Source organism: Podospora bellae-mahoneyi, chromosome 6 (genome assembly GCF_035222275.1).
Source record: "Podospora bellae-mahoneyi strain CBS 112042 chromosome 6, whole genome shotgun sequence".
Taxonomy (NCBI): Eukaryota; Fungi; Ascomycota; class Sordariomycetes; order Sordariales; family Podosporaceae; genus Podospora; species Podospora bellae-mahoneyi.
The window spans coordinates 1,145,940-1,162,833 of NC_085885.1; the positions used below are offsets into that span (position 1 = coordinate 1,145,940).

Consider the following 16,894-nt stretch of genomic DNA (forward strand, 5'->3'; position numbering starts at 1 on the left):
GTGGGGGTCAGTCAATCAAGCTCACAACACCGGGATCTGCACGTTGATAGATAAGGTCTGCCTTGCTAGACATACATGAACGGAAAGAATGTCTCACTCGTCTCTCTTGCTCAAAGATATTATTCGCGAAGGAAGTCAGGTTGGCATGAAAGTTCCCGAACCACACAGCTCACATGTGGCCCGACATCATGTCATGCCCAACTTTCCCAAGCCCCCTCCATCTGATCAGTTTTGTAGGAAAAAGGGAGGGTGGCACTGGGGCTCAAGCCTCAGCGGGTGATCGCAGAGGAGAGAGGGGGACCCTTAGCTGGCCATTTCTTGTCCCAAGTACACCGACGGGCCAGCCTCACCGGGATGAATTGATAGAAGCTGCGGTGTACCGCCTCCAGTGTGAGTGGTGGTGGGATGGGACCATGGTCGTATTATAGATCCCCCAGCCGGAGGCGGTACCGGAAATCGTCTACCGGTGTGTTGAGGCAAGTGGATGGGATGGGCTGATGGCGGGAGAAGAAAAGCTGATAGCGCATGCGGTGTTACCTGGAAAAGAGAGAAAATAGTTACACCGCGCTTCCCAAATCTGCAACAAGACGACTGGGATTGCGAGTGAGTAATTCTCAGCCTTTGTTAAAGAACATCTGAACTTTTCCGAGCCAGTGAAGTATCGTATCACCAGGCATAATCATGCTATTCTCCTCAGCTCGTACCTAGGAGTGCTCGCATGAGGGGTACCCGCAAACTTACAGCAGGATAACCGTCTTCAACCACCGTTAAACAAAGCAACAAAACCGTCTCCCACACTGTCGAAATCACATGCCTCCCGTTGTCCCAGAAATCCCAAGACAAGGAAGCGATGGCATTCCTTTCTCGAACTTCTCGAAAAACCCCCCGTCCCATTGGAAGCAAGTGGATCTCCCTTGTGGGCCCCTCCCCGAAGATCGACAGGAACTCCGCCAACATGATTCGCCAGCCTTTTGCTCCCGTCGCGCCCCACTGGGTCTCGCATTCAGTTCCCAGGTGTCATCATCTCGCAGCTCTCGCTTACAGCCTTGCACCCTTCTTGTTGCTAAACCTCCAGATGGCCTTTTGAAGGTCGTCGAGTTGCAAAACAACTTTCGCCGAGCGGAGCGGATGATACCCCCATGGTTTTTTAGTCCTGCTTTTTGCAAGATCGTTTCCAGCGCACGGTGACAGCGCGACCGCTTTTTCTTGCCTTTCGTGTTCGGCGTCCCCGGCTCGGTGCAATTCACCACCAAAATGGCAGCCGACAACAGCAACACCACCGAGCGCCTCGTCGCAGCAGCCACCCAGCTCATATCCCTCCTCTTCACCACCGCGCGCGAACAGCCAATCCGGTTGTTCTTTCTATTCGTCTTTCCCCTAGCCCTCTTCGGCATAATCTCTGTAAGCCATCCCCTGCCCTTACAGCACCCTCCTTACTTGCCCAACTAACCACTCCCTTCCCCCCGTAGATCTACCTCCTCCTCCACCTCCTAGCCCCCAAACCCCGCCCCCCCTACCCCTCGGAAAAAACCTACCTCACCACCCTGCCCTCAGGCGCCATCTCCCCCCCGAGACCCCTCCCCTGCTGGTACGACCGCTGGCACGCCGAAGGCTGCCTCAAAGAGCAATACCCCACCGTCCCGGACGGGTTCGACGTCCCCGACCAAGCCAGCATCGAGCCCGCAGAGGTCGAAGTGAGCGTTGTCGTCCCTGCCTACAACGAACAAGACAGGATAGAAGTCGCTCTCGAAGAAATGGTCGAGTATCTCGACGCGAATTTCGGGCGCGGTCAGGAAGGAGGGTCCGGGAGGTTGTTGCCTACGTTGGAGAGACCTAAGCCCGGAGCAGGGACGCCGGGATCGAGACCGTCGACGCCGCACAGGTTGGTTTTCAAGTGTGAGAATGCACTTGGTGGGGGGAGGGTGCAGTCACCGCCGAGGGAGCGGCCGCCGAGGGGGTATGAGATTATTGTTGTTGATGATGGGAGCGAGGACAGGACGGTGGAGGTGGTGTTGGAGTTTGGGAGACGGCATGGGTTGCATGATGTGCTCAGGGTGGTGAGTCTGGAGAAGAATAGAGGGAAGGGGGGGAGTGTGACGCATGGGTTGAGGCACGTGAGGGGGAAATACGCCGTCTTTGCCGACGCGGACGGGGCGTCTAGGTTCAGCGACCTGGGCCGCCTCATTGAAGGTTGTGAGGATGTTGTTGATGGATCCAACCGGGGCGTTGCTATTGGCAGCAGGGCTCATCTTGTCGGGAGCGAAGCTGTCGTCAAGAGGTCGGCCATTCGGAACTTTTTGATGAGGTCGTTCCACTTTGTGCTCATGATCCTCACCCCGCCGGCGACGTCGAGGATACGGGATACGCAGTGCGGGTTTAAGCTGTTCTCGAGGGCGGCGCTGCCGCATATTGTGCCGTATATGCACGCTGAGGGCTGGATTTTTGATATTGAGATGTTGATGCTGGCAGAGAGCGCGCCGGCGACGCCGGTCCTGGCGAGTGATGGGAGTGTGATTGGGACCAGTTATGGGATCAAGGTGGCGGAGGTGCCGGTTGGGTGGGAGGAGGTAGGCGGGAGCAAGATGAGTCTTGTGAAGGACAGTGTTAGGATGGCGGTTGGGTTGGCGGTGCTGAGGGCGAGTTGGATGCTGGGGGTTTATAGGAGGAGGTTGACTTAGTTTTGGTAGGGGGGTTTTACGGCTGGTGTATATGTTGTAATATATGGGAATCTGTGTTGTCTTTCAGGGCTTTGGACTTTGGAGGTGTAAAGTGTGATTGATATATGGGAGTTTGAAGCAAGAATATATCTCGGAGTTAAGACTTGAGGGGTGTGGTTTGGGTATCTAGGATCACGCGCTGGGCTTTATCTATACATAAGGGATGATAAGTAGCAAAAAGCTAAAAACTATGTGGCAAAAGATCAAAAACATACAACATCAGGGATTCCCCAGTCGTCACCGACCTGAGTACTGATCTGACCCTTAACTGCTTGACTAGGGGAGAGCGGACGGGATCCCGTATTTTCAGCTAGGTATGGTCGTATGTGATAGTTGGGGTAGGAAAAGAGGCTTATGCAGGGGACGGTGGTGGTGACAGAACATCGGTTTGAAAACCACCCGCGGACACGCTGATCTCGCAGAGGTGTTGGCCAATCAACTCGAGGACTCACATTAGACGCAGGTACGCCAACGTCCACTTTTACCAGATGCTGCGACCTCTGTTCAAGGGGTAGGTTATAGCCGCCGGGGACTCGATATCACTGCCTGTGACGGGGGAGGCACGTTTGAGCCATGTGCGGGCACGGCCTCATGAGTTTTAGTATCGGATTGTTGTTTTTATTGTACATTTAGAATACATCACATACAACTGTACTCTCCTCCGCCCTTGTTGACTCCGCCTTTGAGCCAACCAAATGCATCTCTATACACATCATGTCCTTTTGGTTCCCAGTCCTTTTACCCACCCCAAGCAAACATGTGCATAACCCCGTATTTTGTCTTTCCCTAACCTGTAATATCATCCCTTCTAGATATATTACACACATCCGCCCTGCCCCTCTACCACTAGCTCAACGTCTCCTCAAGTACCAATTGAAAGCCAACTGCGAGGTGTGCATATTGAATGGCGTGGGAATCTCAGTCTTGCCCGGGCGAGCAACCGGATGACGGAGGTAGACAGCGGCGCAGATCTTGGGGTTGACCTCAAGATACCGGGGGATGAACGCAAATGCGGACATGTAGGGGCGGGGCCTCCACGGGGTGGCATATGGCTTGGAGGGGTCCCATGGATTGATCTTCTCCTCCTCGAGCAGACGCTTGAGAATCTGGGACTCGACCATGTCGAATTTGGTTTGAGCTGTTGGTACTGGCGTTCTTGTCCTGAGCTGTGGGTAGTCGGGGGTGGAGGGGTTGGTGGGTGCCTCGGCGGCAGGGGCTTCCGCTTGTTGCTGTTGCCGAAGCTCTGCGCGCTCGGCGGGGGTGAGTTCCAGTTCGGACATGAGGGAGGCCAGGTTCTCCATGTCGTCGCCGGTTTCCTGAACATCGGTGCCTACTTTGCGGGCTCTGTTCATGGCCTCCTTGATCTTCTTGGAGAGCTCACGGATCTCCTTCTTGTGGCCGCCTGAGAGCTTATCCTTGTTCTCCTCGATGATCTTCCTGGCATGCTGGTGCAGTTGTTTCAGCCCGTCGAGATGTTGAGCTTTGAGTTGTTCGGGGCTGAGCTCTTCGGCGGACTGCTCAGCGACTTCGGCGGTTTCTTCGGCGGGCTGGGCATCCTCTTCGGCTGTGGGTGTCTTTGATGTGCTGGACGACTCGGACTTGGAGGTCTTCTTGCGGCCGGTGGCAATCATTACTTTTTCCGGGTCGACCTGGAAGAGATCACCTGGGTTTAGGAGATATCCGGGATGTTGCATCTGTCACCCAAAGACACGTGTTAAGATGCTGAATTTGAACTGGTCATTACGGATAGGCATACCTTCTTCCCGTTCACCTTGACGGCACCGTGAATAACGAACTGGCGGGCCTGCCTCGCACTGCTGGCAAACAGAGCTCGGAAAACGGAAATATCGAGACGACGCTCTTGGGGGGCAAAGGTCATCTGCATATAGGGTGTCATGCCCTCGGCATTTCCAGTGTTGCGGGCGACATTCTTTTCGGACCTCCCTGGCTTGACGTCACGTCCAGAACCACGACCAGCTGCCTGCTCGCTACCGTCGTATTTGGCCATGTATGCTGGATCCATGTTGACGGCTGAGAGCAGTCTTCTGCTGAACATGCGCTCCCACTGCTTCTCCTTGATATGTTCGCCGTGATAGGCACGGGTGGCAGCTTTGGCGTGCCATTTTTGCTGAAAGAAGGTGCCAAAGTTACCCTTCCTATCCCTCATCCGGAAGAGGTTGAACAGATTGTATTTGTTCCATGTTTGTCTTACGCGCTAAACTATGCATTAGAGGCCTGGATGTCATGGAGATCATGGACAGAGAGGGGTAGAGAGAGAGAGAGAGAGAGCAAGGTCCCCAGACTTACGCCACGCTTCAAGGAATGATAGCGTAATATCCTACGCTCGCACCTCATCTTGACGACTTTTTGGGGGCTCTCCTTGTTCAATGGACCAGGCCCGACTCTTGAAAGCGCAGGGTGAGCTGTGGGAGGCAGCTGGAGATGCCCAAGGGACTCGGTATAGCGTCGTTGCGAGCTGATGCGCCCTATCGCTATCGCCCGAAAAAGTTTCCAATTGGGGCCGGTCCCCGGCAGCAGCTCACGTGAGATACCGGCCAGCAACTGAACCAAAAGGTACCTGGAATTTGGACCAGTGAGGAGCGAGTGTTTGCCATACGGGAGCTAGCACAAGATGGAACTAGTCTGTGCTTATCCGGCAGGCAAATGTGGGGAAGATGCGGGTGCCCAGACCCCAAGCGGCGGGCGGTGACAAGCTGCACAAAAAAAAAAATCCAATTGAAGCAGCTCGATGTGGGGTTTGCGCCTGCGCGACAGCAGTTTCAGTGTTGACTTGGAGACCGCGCTGATTGACCAAAAAACACCCATAGCCAAAACTTTGCGACAAGAACAATAGCGTCCAGAGAGACTCTCACAACAATAGTACTCGTCGCTCCAACTCTAGCTTCCTATTGTTCGCTCGCTTCAATAGCCTTCGAGTCACTTGTCCGTAAGTCCATCTGACTCCTCGCCGCGCCTGGGGGGGCTTTTCACTTTGGCGCACTGCTTGCTTGCTACCCCACCATCCATACCCATCCCATTAAAAGCTGCCCTCCTCCCCAGCTAGTTCTTTTCTTCCTCCGTTACACTTTTCCAACCCGCCAACTCAAACTCTGTCAAATTCTTCCCTTCTCTTTCTAACCCACTTCGCAGCACTTCCTCAATTCCCACGGTACTCTCAATCCATCACCTTCACATCACATCGCAACCATGAGCGACGCTGCTGTCAACCAGCCCGAGGTGGCCGCTGCCGCCACCGAAACCCCCGCCGTTGAGCAGACCACCGCTGCCCCTGTGGCCGAGGTCGAGATGGCTGATGCTGCCCCAACTGAGGCTGCCGCTGAGAAGTCGGAGGAGAAGGCCGAGGAGAAGACCGAGGAGCAGACTGGTGCCACCAAGCCGCTTCCAATGCTCAAGACCACGGCCAAGATCGACACCAACTACAAGAACAACAGAAAGTACGATCCTTCTACTCAGGAAGTCACCGACGACCCCGTCCAGATTCGCGCTCAGGTAAGCTCAATTGCAACTGATTGCGTTGAGGCGACTGCTGACAATTGCGCAGGTTGAGTTTTGGTTCAATGACAGCAACCTTCCCGGCGACAAGCACATGTGGGAACAGACCGGTGGTCCCGAGAACAAGCCCGTTTCCCTCAAGCACATTTGCAACTTCAAGCGCATGCAGCGCTTCCAGCCCTACAGTGCCGTCGTGGCTGCTCTTCGCGACAGCACCCTTCTCGAGGTCTCCGGCGAAGAAGGCGAGGAAGTCATCAAACGCAAGGTTCCCTATGTTCTCTCCACGCTCTCGCCACAGGAACGCCAAGCCAGAAGCGTCTACGTCAAGGGCTTTGGCGACGAGCACGGTTCCAGCCAGTTTGAGATCGAGCAATTCTTTTCCCAGTTCGGCAAGGTTCAGCACCTTAAGCTCCGCCGCACCAACGAGAACCTCTTCAAGGGGTCCGTGTTCGTTGAATTTGATTCGGAGGAGACTGCCGACGCCTTTGTCAACAAGGAGCCTGCCGCAACGTGGAACGGCCATGAGTTATTGATCATGAAGAAGGGCGAGTATTGTGAAATGAAGGCGAAAGAGATCAAGGAGGGCAAGATCCAAGCATCAAACTCCCGCAAGTCCACCTTCTGGGAGGGTAAGGAAAAGACCTCGACCCGTGGCGGTCGCGGTGGCGCTCGTGGTGGCCGCGGTGGCCGTGACAACCGCAATGGCGATAACAATGAGGATAAAAAGAATGGTTTCAAGGGTGGTCGTGGTGGGCGTGGCGGGCGTGGCAGGGGAGGTCGCGGTGGCCGTGGTGGCAACAGGGATAATAATAAGGGACGGGATGGGAAGAGGGAAGAGAAAAAACCTGCCGTTAACGAGTATGTTCCGTCATCTTGTCTTTGACATCAGTCCATTGCTAACTCATTGTTTCACAGCGGCGAGATGCCTACCATTCAGGCCACGAACGAAAAGGGCGAGGTCGTCGCCAAGCCTGCCGAGGCTAACGGCAAGCGCGCCCGCGAGAACGACGAGGCGGCTGCTCCCCCGGCCAAGAAGGTCGACACCAAGACCGAGACTGCCGCCGCGCAATAAAGGAGAGAGGGAGATTTACGACTCGATGTGGAGATTTTTTGCAGCATCAAGGATAAAAAAAGGTACATTTCATTCAGGCCATCGACACCACATTTGCATCTTCCCTTTTGACGGACAGATTGGGGACTGTCAAAGATATCCGGATGCTTTGCGTTGTAAAATTAGAGATTACTCTGGGCTGGCGTTTTAGGGCGGGTCACGTTGGGGGCTCTCTGGTTCTTTTTTCCATACCGGACAGGTTGATTTTAGGGGAATATTATCAGCGTTTTGCTATCAAGTGGTTTGATGAGATGAATGGTGATTTGTGTGACTCTTTCAAACCATGTGCGTTTTGTAAGTGACATGATTGATATACTATAACACGCATTTTTTGGGGGGACTTGAGAAACAGACATTTTGTTGCCGGGTTTCCAAATTTGTGTGTTGAAATATTGATCGTTTGAGACGAAGATGGAATTAGCCTATCGTGTCTTTTGATGAACGTTGTCGTAAAACTCACATTCTCGCCGTGCCCTTGTAATCGCCATGATGCTGGAATCCTATCATCATCAGTGGCCATGTTGATCTAGCGTGGAATATATCTCCTCGTTGTGGTGGCCGTCCTCGATTTTTCACTTTCCTCCCCCCGTCAAGACGCCTCGCTGCCTAGGTACTTTTCCCACTTATCCTCGGCAAACAACTCCTTCATTATCCTGCCCTTTTTCTTCTTTTCTTGCTCGTATTGCTTTCTGGCTTTTTTGGCGTCTAGTAATTTCTCTTTAGGCCGTGGTATATTTTTTGTTCCCTTTGGAAGTTCAACCCCTAACCCAAGCCTGTCGTCTTTTGGCTTTGGCTTGAGGGGGTGTGCGATACCCTGCTGATCAGACCCCAAACCCCTTCTGGAATCTGGATCCCAACCTTGGGAGGATAGATACTGCAACCCCATGCGGGAGCGGTCGAGGGAAGAGGGGGGGTGGGAGTGGGGGAGGGAGAGTTGGTGGGGGAGGGAGAGTTCGTGGTTGGGAAGGATGGGGAGGTTGCAACTTGGGCAGAGGGGGGGTGTTGGGGAGGGTTTTGTTGATGGGGGATCTGAGTGGTTGTTATCTGGGGAGTTTTCATGTCCCATGGGTGGTTTTGGTTCTGGTGGGAGGACGAGACCGAGATAGAGGTCGGATATTGACTTTGACGTATCCCATGCTGGCTCGTCGGTGGAGACTGTCTTGAGAGAGGAGGATGCCGGGACAAAGGTTACCGGGTTGCGGTAGAGGCCAGAGCCGAAGGGGCGTTTTTGCTGGAGGGGGATTTCATCTTCTGGGTTGTCGAATGGGTCGATGGGGAGGGTGGGAGTGGGTTCTGGTGGTGGTGACATTTTTTGTGGTTTGTGAGGGGTGAAGGTGTCTGTGAAGATGAAGGTGAAAGTGAGGACGAAGAATTGAGGTGCAAAGGCAAAGAAAGCTTGGCTCCCGATCCCTGTTCAACCAACTTAAAAAAAGCCCGCCCCACATTTGAATCAGGGGTGAGAGAACAACCTACGTCAGCTAGGCTGGAAAACATTCGTGTCCAAATTTATTATCTTTCGTCGTTCAAAATCCCCTATTCGCGACCAAACCCGCCTCCTTCGCGACAACTCGACACTCCTTTTTTTCCAAAATTAAAACAAAAAAATAATGCGCCCATAACCACACACAATCCACCAAAATGCCCCTCCCCTTCCTCGCCTCCCTCTACTTCGACGGCCTCCCCCCCTGGTTCCCCGACCCCCTCGTCGCCCTCAAATACACCACCGCTCTCGGCTCCCTCGCCCTCACAAAATGGTACACCTCCGGCCGTCTCAACCCCTCCGAGCGCAAGCTCCACGGCCGCGTGGTAATCATGACGGGCGGCACCTCCGGAATCGGCGCCAAAACAGCCTTCCAGCTCGCCTCCCGAGGCGCCCAGCTCTGCCTCCTAACCCGACAACCCCCGAACGACCCCTTCCTAGTCGATTACATCGACGACCTCCGCACCCGCACAAACAACCAAATGATCTACGCCGAACAAGTCGACCTCGCCTCCCTCCACAGCATCCGCCAGTTTGCGACAAAATGGATCGACAACGCGCCCCCGAGAAGGCTAGACATGGTTGTCCTCTGCGCCGCAACGCTCACCACCCCCGGGCATAAGAGAAGCGAGACAGAAGAGGGGATCGAGACGGAGTGGATGGTCAATTACCTCGCCAACGTCCACCTGCTAGGGATTTTGAGTCCCGCGATCAAGGCCCAGCCGTTTGACAGGGACGTGAGGATCATCATCCCTACCTGCAGCAGCTACATTGGGGCGCCGAAGCTGGAGCCGGAGGATGTGACAGACAAGACGAGATTTTGGTCACCGAAGCTGGCGTATGCGAGGAGCAAGCTTGCGTTGATGGTTTTTGCAAAGACGTATCAGAAGCATCTGGATGCGTACAAGAGGCCGGATCAGCTGCCGATGAATGCGAGGGTTGTGATTGTTGATCCGGGGTTTGCGAGGACGGTGGGGATGAGGAGGTGGTTGACTAGGGGGTCACTTTTGGGCTTGTTTCTCTATGTGGTTTTCTACTTTGTTGCGTGGTTGTTATTGAAGAGCCCGAATATGGCTGCGCAGAGCATTTTGTTTGCGGCTATGGATGGGGGGTTGTTGAGGGGACCGGGGGGCAAGTTTATCAAGGAGTGTATGGAGGTTGACTTTGCGAGGAGAGACATTGAAGACGAAGAAGTGGCCAAGAAGCTGTGGGAGGAAAGTGATAAGTTGATTGAGAAGACGGAAAAGGCTTCTGCACTGAGAAGGGCGAGGGAGAAGAAGGAAAAGGAGGAGAGGGAGAAGGTGGAGGAAATTGAGAGCTTGGTGGAAACTATCAAGAAGGGGAAGGCGAAGCAGGGGGAGGAGAAGAAGAAGAAGAAGAAGACGACGACGACGACGACGACGGATTAAAGTGCGAAACAATAGAGGGGTGAAAGGAAGTGAGTGTTGACTTATACCTATAGGGTATTTCTCGGCGTGTGGTGGTGGTCAGACCGATGGGCCGGCCGGGCTTATCCGTTGATCAATCGGTCGCTCGGTATGTTTGGTCAGAGCGGGGCCCAAGCCCGCATCTCGGCACTTCACGTGCGACGGGACGGACGTCATTGAAGCGACCTCACTTCAGCTATTCATCATCATCATCATCAAATATATCGGTTCATCATCACGACAAAGTTCTCATCATTCCAAACCAGATCTCTATCAAATCTCATAATTTCAAACGACGGGCCAGCCCTTTTCCATCAGCTCAAAGGTCACCTCACTAGCCGAGGTTCAAAATCAGACAGCGCAAGCAATGGCAGCTACACTACCACCACCGCCAGCGCTCAGCAGCCAACAACATCCACGACAAGAGTTCATTGTGCCATGTCAAGCTGTCTGGCCACATGCACAACCAAATCCCACACAAATACAACAACGCCCACCGCCACAGCCAGCCTTCAACCCTGCACACTGTCACCCAGTCTTCTTCAGCGATAAGCTCCGGCGTCCGCCATTTGCCCTAGGCTCAGGGCCACAGTTGAACCCAGTCGCGCATGGATATGTATACCAGGATGGGACAAGGCCAAACGGCAAAACTAGTGGATCGAGGTTATGAGGTTTATTCAAGCGATATAGAGGCAAGGCAAGGCAACGAACGACGCGTGTATAGATAATATCAGTACAATACAAGTACAACCCAAGCTCATAAGCAAAAGGACAAACATCATAAAAGAGAGCCAATATACCACGGGCAAGGAAATAATAGAACAAAACATTCCCAAACTCAGACAACACAATTTAAAACCCATGAGTTCGCCTGCTTATACCCATCCCAAAACCAATCCCAAACCCAAAACTTCCCATCACCCCTTCTTCCGCCCACACGATTTAAAAAAATAACCCAAAAAATATTGCTTGTGCAGGAATAAAGTGTGATGGCATAACCCTAAGGAAGATTGTTCTTCACACTCACCACCACCGTCACAATAATCAACACTAAAACCAACCCCAACAGCCCCATCAGCTTCACATTCTTCCACCACATCCTCCTCTTCAGCCCCCTGCTCCTCACGCGAAACTCCCTTGCTGACCCGCCCAGGCGATCAGTCTTGTCGACAAGCAGGTCGATGCGTTCCCCTCTCTCCAACAGGCCCTCAATGTTTCTCGTCATGATGCCCCTCACATCCTCGATCTCCCTCTGGGCGGTACGAATGGCGTCGTCCTGCTCGGCGTTGTCTTCTCCTCTCACATTGTTGGTGCCGTACTCGATCATGAGCCTCTTTAGGTCAGAGTTCAGAGAGGCGCAGCCGTAATTTGGGAGGGTGGCGAGGTCGGTTGATTGAGGGGGGTAGGCCTGGGAGGTAGGGGTTAGTATGATACAGTCCTTTGGGGACTGTAGTGCGTGTATAATCAAGGGGAAAGGGGGAAGCGGGTGGGACGTACGGCGAGGAATTTAGTTCGGATCGCGGTGAGGTAGTTGAACGAGATGCGTCGGGATACGGAGGACGAGTCGGAGATCACGAGGAACGTGAGGGGGAGGGGGGATTCGGAGATGTAGTTGATGTGGTAGGTTCCGTGGGTGTAGGTTAGCTTTTGGGGGGTGGAGTGGTCGATTTTGGGGAGGATGAGGGTTGCTAGTTGGGGGAGGTTGGGGGAGGAGGAGGTGGAGGATTCGGTTAGGAGGGTGGAGGAGTAGGATATGCAGGAGCTGAGGGGGAGAGGGAGGTTAGTATTGAGGTGAGATAGGGTGGGAGAGGGATGGACGTACTAGAGGAGGGGGGTGGAGGTGGATGAGGAGGCCATTTGGATGGTGGTTGTGGTCTATCTAGTGGTGGTGGCGATGGCTTGGTGAGAAGGTTGCGGGTTGATTGATTGATTGTCGGATGTATATGGACGCGCCGATGAAGAATCGAAGCTACTGCGCGTGTATGATGTGAGCGAGCGATTGATGATTACAAGTCTACGAATCGGGGGGTTGTGTCTGGGGAATGCACAATGACGAAGCGTTGGCAGTTCCGCACAGTGGAAACCCTTACCCAACGGTTGGAAACGCCAAGCCCAGGTCCCTGCCACCGTGGGGGCGGGTCTTGGCAGAAGAGGAAGTTGAAAATCTCCGATAAGATAACAACTTTTTGTTTTGGGACGTGAACCGCCACCACTGACACTCCCCTACGATTGCTATACAACCACGAACGACCGAGTTTACGGGGAACAAACGAACGGCCGATTTATACGGGGAGTCAGCGAGAGACTGCGCACGCACCCCAGGAGGATGGTGTCGAAACCCACGCTCCCGACATGAACGCCCTGCTCAGGAATGCCTACAAGTGGCCGAAATGCACACCACCAGTGTCCGTAGCAGCGTTTTCCACCGCGCCGTCGCCGTGGCGCAAAGCGGCCAACTCGTCGTCCAAGTCCAGGGAGCGTGAGAGGAACATTATAAATTTGCACCACGAAATCAACGACAGCCTCGACCAGCTCAAAGACAGCCTCGACCATGGCGAATCCTCGTCCCGCGGCGGCCGCCCCAGCAAGAACAAGTCCACCTTCAGCCAGAAGCGTAGCTATCAGATGTTTGAGGTGCTTGTCAACGCCAGGGTGAACAAGGTGATGCGAGAGATGGGCGACTATAGGGACCGGCAGGAGGATTGGCGGGCCTTTGGCGTCAACAACCAGGTGCAGCTCGACAGCTCGATCGGCCTCTTCAAGAAGGCGCTCGACACATGTTTTGCGAAAGCCACTGAGAAAGGCATGATTAGTCGTTCGGACAACCCCCTATTTTGGAATCTGCGGAATTCTTTTGTCAAGGGCGACAACAGGGGGCTCAGCTCGGAGCTGGTGCACAGTTTTCAGACGTTCTTGATGAAGGAGCGTTTCCCAGACGCCATCAACGAGCTGCACAGAGAGATCGCCGACCTGCGGTTCCCCTACGAGTGGTACCCGGCGACTAGGATGCTGCAGCGTACCGTTCATCTTCACGTCGGCCCAACAAACTCTGGGAAGACATACAACGCCCTCAAGGCTCTGGAAGGCGCCAAGACGGGGATATACGCTGGGCCGTTGCGGCTGTTGGCCCATGAGATCTGGTCACGGTTTGCAGCCAAGGGCAAGCCATGCGCTCTGGTCACGGGTGAAGAGGTCAGGATACCCGAGGGCGTCGACAGGTGGTTCCACAGCTGCACGGTCGAGATGTCGCCCCTGAACAAACCGGTGGATGTGGCCGTCGTTGACGAGATTCAAATGATCGCCAGCGAGGACCGCGGATGGGCCTGGACACAGGCTGTTTTGGGCCTGCAAGCCAAAGAGCTTCATCTCTGCGGAGAGGACAGAGTTGTCGAGCTGATCCAGGACCTCTGCGCCAGGATCGGCGACAGGTGCATCGTTCACCGGTACCAGCGCCTGAACCCGCTCGAGACCATGTCCAAGTCTCTTCGTGGAGACTTTAGGAATCTGGAAAAAGGCGATGCGGTCGTTGCCTTCAGTCGTGTCGCACTGCACAAGCTCAAGGCCGGTATCGAGCAGGCAACCGGAAAGAGATGCGCCATCGTGTACGGCAGTCTGCCTCCGGAAACAAGAGCTCAACAGGCGGCGCTCTTCAACGATCCAAATAACGAGTACGACTACCTGGTCGCCAGCGACGCCATCGGCATGGGGTTGAACCTGGAGATCAAACGAGTCATCTTTGAGTCGTCTTCCAAGTTTGACGGCAACAAAGTGCGAAGTCTGACCGTTCCCGAAATCAAACAGATCGGCGGCCGCGCTGGTCGGTACAGGACGGCTTCCGCCGAGATTGCTTCCGCGCAAGAGGGTGCTGTCGGTGGAGAGGAAGCGGTGGAAGCAAAGGTGGAATCCAACACTGGATGGGTGACGGCGTTTGATTTTCGGGATCTGCAGGACATCCAAAATGCTTTTCAAAAAGAGGCAAAGCCCATTGAGACGGCCGGCCTGTTCCCTCCGGCGAACATAATCGAGCGCTTCCATACCTACTTTCCCCCAAGAACACCCACGTCGTTTGTCCTGACCAGATTACGGGAACTGGCCAGACTGTCGCCACGGTTCCACCTCTGCGACTTTGACACGGCGCTCGAAATCGCCGATGCCATCCAGCCATACAACCTCAGCGTCGCCGACCGCTGCGTCTTCCTCAACTGCCCCGTCTCCTTCCGGGTATCCCGCGACGGAGAGAGCAACGGCCAGAGAGAGGCGCTCCAGGCGTTTGCCAAGTGCGTCGCCGAGATGGGGAGCGGTCATCTGTTAGACTTTGACTGTATCGACCTGAGCATTCTGGACATGGACGAGGAAACGAGGATGACCATGTTCAACAACCCAGCCTACTTGCAGAGCCTCGAACGGCTGCACCAGATTATCACCATGTATCTCTGGCTGAGCTATCGCTACGAGGGCGTGTTCCAAAGCCAGTCGGTGGCGTTCAAGGTCAAGGAGATTGTGGAGGACAGGATCACCGAGTTCCTTGACAAGCTTACGTATGTTACGTACTCGCAGGCCAGGCGTCGGCAGGCCATGCGTGAGGCGGCCGAGAGACATAAGAAGGCCGAGGAGCAGTTGCTGGGGGAGGAGGAGCAGGAGCATTTGCAGGAGCATCACGAGGAGGAGCCGGAGGAGCCGATCATCGAGATTGTGGAGGAGCTGGATCCGGAGGAGATCATTGGGGAGGTTATCGAAGAGGGGGGGACTGGGGAGCGGGAGCCAGGACCGGACGCTGAGAAGAATCAGGGGTCGGGGTGAGGGTGGAAATGCATGGGTTGTACGATTTGGGTTTGCATATAGGATGGGGGTGGGATGGGATGGGATGGATGTAACTTGTAACATTAGCAGTGTAGATGGTTCGGCGCACGGTAGATAACATGTCTGATGAGTTGGAAACCAATCAGTTTGCACACATGTTCCGGCCTTGATAAGGTGTGGACAACCCTTGCTTGTCTGGCCGGGCAGGCCGCCAAGCTAGCTATGAAATCATTACCCCAACCCAGCTACCCCACCTGATCGACCTTGAAGGCCCCCCTTCAGGCAACCAAACAGACGAACGGAGCGCTGCCCTCGGCAATCACAAACTCTCGGACCCATTCCGCATTCTTCACACAAGCTATATCTGCTCTCTTTTTCTGTGAACTATCCACCAGCAAACATCAACACTCGGGCAAAGCCAACAACTCCCCAGACCGCCACAATGTCCAACCCCGACCCCCCCACCACCACAGCGCCCGCCTTCATCCCCCTCGAAGCCAACCCTGAGCTCATGACAACCCTCCTCACCAACTTGGGCATGTCCCCCACCCTCGCCCTCCACGACGTCTACTCCCTCACCGACCCCGATTTGTTGTCTTTCATCCCCCGCCCAGCCTACGCCCTCCTCCTCGTCTTCCCCATCACCCCAACCTACGAATCCCACCGTCTGGCGGAGGACGCCCTCCTCCCCGACCACGTCCCCACCCCGGAATACCCCGTGATTTGGTTCAGACAGACGATCCGCAACGCCTGCGGGCTCATGGGCCTCCTCCACGCCATTGCTAATTCACCCGCCGAGTTCATCACCCCGGACAGCGACCTTGACAGGATTGTCAAGACGGCGTTGCCGCTGGACACGATCGGACGGGCGAGGTTGCTGGAGACAGAGGAGAGTTTGGCGAGGGCGCATAGGGCGGCGGCGGAGAGGGGGGACACGGCTGCTCCCGAGGCGACGGATGAGGTTGATTTGCATTATGTTGCTTTTGTCAAGGGGAGGGATGGGGGGCTTTGGGAGATGGATGGGAGACGGAAGGGGCCGATCAGGAGGGGGGAGTTGGAGGGGGAGGAGGATGTGTTGAGCGAGAAGGGGTTGGTGTTGGGGGCGAGGAAGTTTTTGGAGAGGGAGGGGGGGGATTTGAGGTTTAGTGCTGTTGCGCTGGCGAGGGGGTATGATTAGGTGATGGTGATGAGTTGGTGATGGGTTGGGCATTGCTACGAGGCGTTTTTAGTGGTGGGGATTTTTATCTACTTTGTGTCAGAGGCAGGAGGAGAAAACAGGAGGGCGTTTGTGTCAGAGTAAGAGTTATGTTGGTTTTGATCGCTGTAGGTCAGTGTGACTGGTGACGATACAATATAACCTTTTTTCCCCTTTTCTCTTCGATATAACCATGACTTCAAAGTCCCGCTCCAACGCCCAGGTTTTGGCTCCTCGTCGGGTCGGTTGCAGATGTACTCCTCCTCCCCTCCTCCACCGCCCCTCCCACCACCTGTGATTGTCCGGATGTTGTGGAGGACTGTCTGTAAGGGTTGGCGGGAGAGTCGGACGTGTTTTGATTCTTGGGCGTCCTGCCATTGGGCTATTTGGGAGGGGGTGGGGGGTTGGTATTTACCTATGTAGAAGCGGGAGAGAGAGAGTTGTGGTCATGATGGTTGATGCGCATGATGGCTGGAGGTTATCACGACGCAAGTAGGTGAGGCTCAGGTGAGGTTGGTGGGGAGATGCTCAGATGGTAGTTGCAACATGGCACTTTTGACAGGTTTGGGAAGCTGCTAGGTGGCAGTGAAGAGACGATTCTCCCATCTCAAAAAAAACACTTTGCTTCTGTGGAATATCGACGCCTCACTT

General features: G+C 54.6%; 10 protein-coding genes across 10 annotated transcripts; 6 read left to right on the plus strand and 4 right to left on the minus strand.

The window, feature by feature from the left end:
- Positions 1–408: 408 nt before the first annotated feature.
- ALG5 (dolichyl-phosphate beta-glucosyltransferase) lies at positions 409–2,942 on the plus strand. The gene is made up of 2 exons (XM_062881032.1): positions 409–1,401; positions 1,470–2,942. Exons 1-2 carry the CDS (start codon positions 1,255–1,257, stop codon positions 2,676–2,678), a joined length of 1,356 nt encoding a protein of 451 aa, XP_062729280.1. The 5' UTR covers positions 409–1,254; the 3' UTR covers positions 2,679–2,942.
- Positions 2,943–3,252: 310 nt separating this feature from the next.
- Positions 3,253–5,711, minus strand: QC761_605850 (uncharacterized protein). The gene is made up of 3 exons (XM_062881033.1): positions 5,025–5,711; positions 4,474–4,932; positions 3,253–4,411 (listed from the first exon to the last, which is right to left on the minus strand). The coding sequence occupies exons 1-3, from the start codon at positions 5,070–5,072 to the stop codon at positions 3,569–3,571; spliced, it is 1,350 nt and encodes a 449-aa protein (XP_062729281.1). The 5' UTR covers positions 5,073–5,711; the 3' UTR covers positions 3,253–3,568.
- On the plus strand, positions 5,204–8,643 carry QC761_605860 (uncharacterized protein). Its single transcript, XM_062881034.1, has 5 exons — positions 5,204–5,664; positions 5,868–6,227; positions 6,280–7,088; positions 7,146–8,145; positions 8,309–8,643. The coding sequence occupies exons 2-4, from the start codon at positions 5,925–5,927 to the stop codon at positions 7,300–7,302; spliced, it is 1,269 nt and encodes a 422-aa protein (XP_062729282.1). The 5' UTR covers positions 5,204–5,664; positions 5,868–5,924; the 3' UTR covers positions 7,303–8,145; positions 8,309–8,643.
- On the minus strand, positions 7,931–8,650 carry QC761_605870 (uncharacterized protein; the record flags this gene model as incomplete). The annotated part of the gene is made up of 1 exon (XM_062881035.1): positions 7,931–8,650. The coding sequence occupies one exon, from the start codon at positions 8,648–8,650 to the stop codon at positions 7,931–7,933; it is 720 nt and encodes a 239-aa protein (XP_062729283.1).
- Positions 8,651–8,979: 329 nt separating this feature from the next.
- On the plus strand, positions 8,980–10,230 carry QC761_605880 (uncharacterized protein; the record flags this gene model as incomplete). The annotated part of the gene is made up of 1 exon (XM_062881036.1): positions 8,980–10,230. The coding sequence occupies one exon, from the start codon at positions 8,980–8,982 to the stop codon at positions 10,228–10,230; it is 1,251 nt and encodes a 416-aa protein (XP_062729284.1).
- Positions 10,231–10,615: 385 nt separating this feature from the next.
- Positions 10,616–10,918, plus strand: QC761_605885 (uncharacterized protein; the record flags this gene model as incomplete). The annotated part of the gene is made up of 1 exon (XM_062881037.1): positions 10,616–10,918. One exon carries the CDS (start codon positions 10,616–10,618, stop codon positions 10,916–10,918), a length of 303 nt encoding a protein of 100 aa, XP_062729285.1.
- A 28-nt stretch (positions 10,919–10,946) lies between these two features.
- QC761_605890 (uncharacterized protein) lies at positions 10,947–12,105 on the minus strand (the record flags this gene model as incomplete). The annotated part of the gene is made up of 3 exons (XM_062881038.1): positions 10,947–11,656; positions 11,746–12,010; positions 12,071–12,105. The coding sequence occupies 3 exons, from the start codon at positions 12,103–12,105 to the stop codon at positions 11,249–11,251; spliced, it is 708 nt and encodes a 235-aa protein (XP_062729286.1). The 3' UTR covers positions 10,947–11,248.
- A 495-nt stretch (positions 12,106–12,600) lies between these two features.
- On the plus strand, positions 12,601–15,048 carry SUV3 (RNA helicase; the record flags this gene model as incomplete). Its single annotated transcript, XM_062872961.1, has 1 exon — positions 12,601–15,048. One exon carries the CDS (start codon positions 12,601–12,603, stop codon positions 15,046–15,048), a length of 2,448 nt encoding a protein of 815 aa, XP_062729287.1.
- On the minus strand, positions 12,624–14,283 carry QC761_0090670 (uncharacterized protein; the record flags this gene model as incomplete). Its single annotated transcript, XM_062872962.1, is given in 4 exon segments — positions 12,624–12,866; positions 12,940–13,042; positions 13,312–13,500; positions 13,511–14,283. 4 exon segments carry the CDS (start codon positions 14,281–14,283, stop codon positions 12,624–12,626), a joined length of 1,308 nt encoding a protein of 435 aa, XP_062729288.1.
- Positions 15,049–15,490: 442 nt separating the features above from the next.
- Positions 15,491–16,225, plus strand: YUH1_2 (ubiquitinyl hydrolase 1; the record flags this gene model as incomplete). The annotated part of the gene is made up of 1 exon (XM_062881039.1): positions 15,491–16,225. The coding sequence occupies one exon, from the start codon at positions 15,491–15,493 to the stop codon at positions 16,223–16,225; it is 735 nt and encodes a 244-aa protein (XP_062729289.1).
- Between the last annotated feature and the right edge of the window lie 669 nt (positions 16,226–16,894).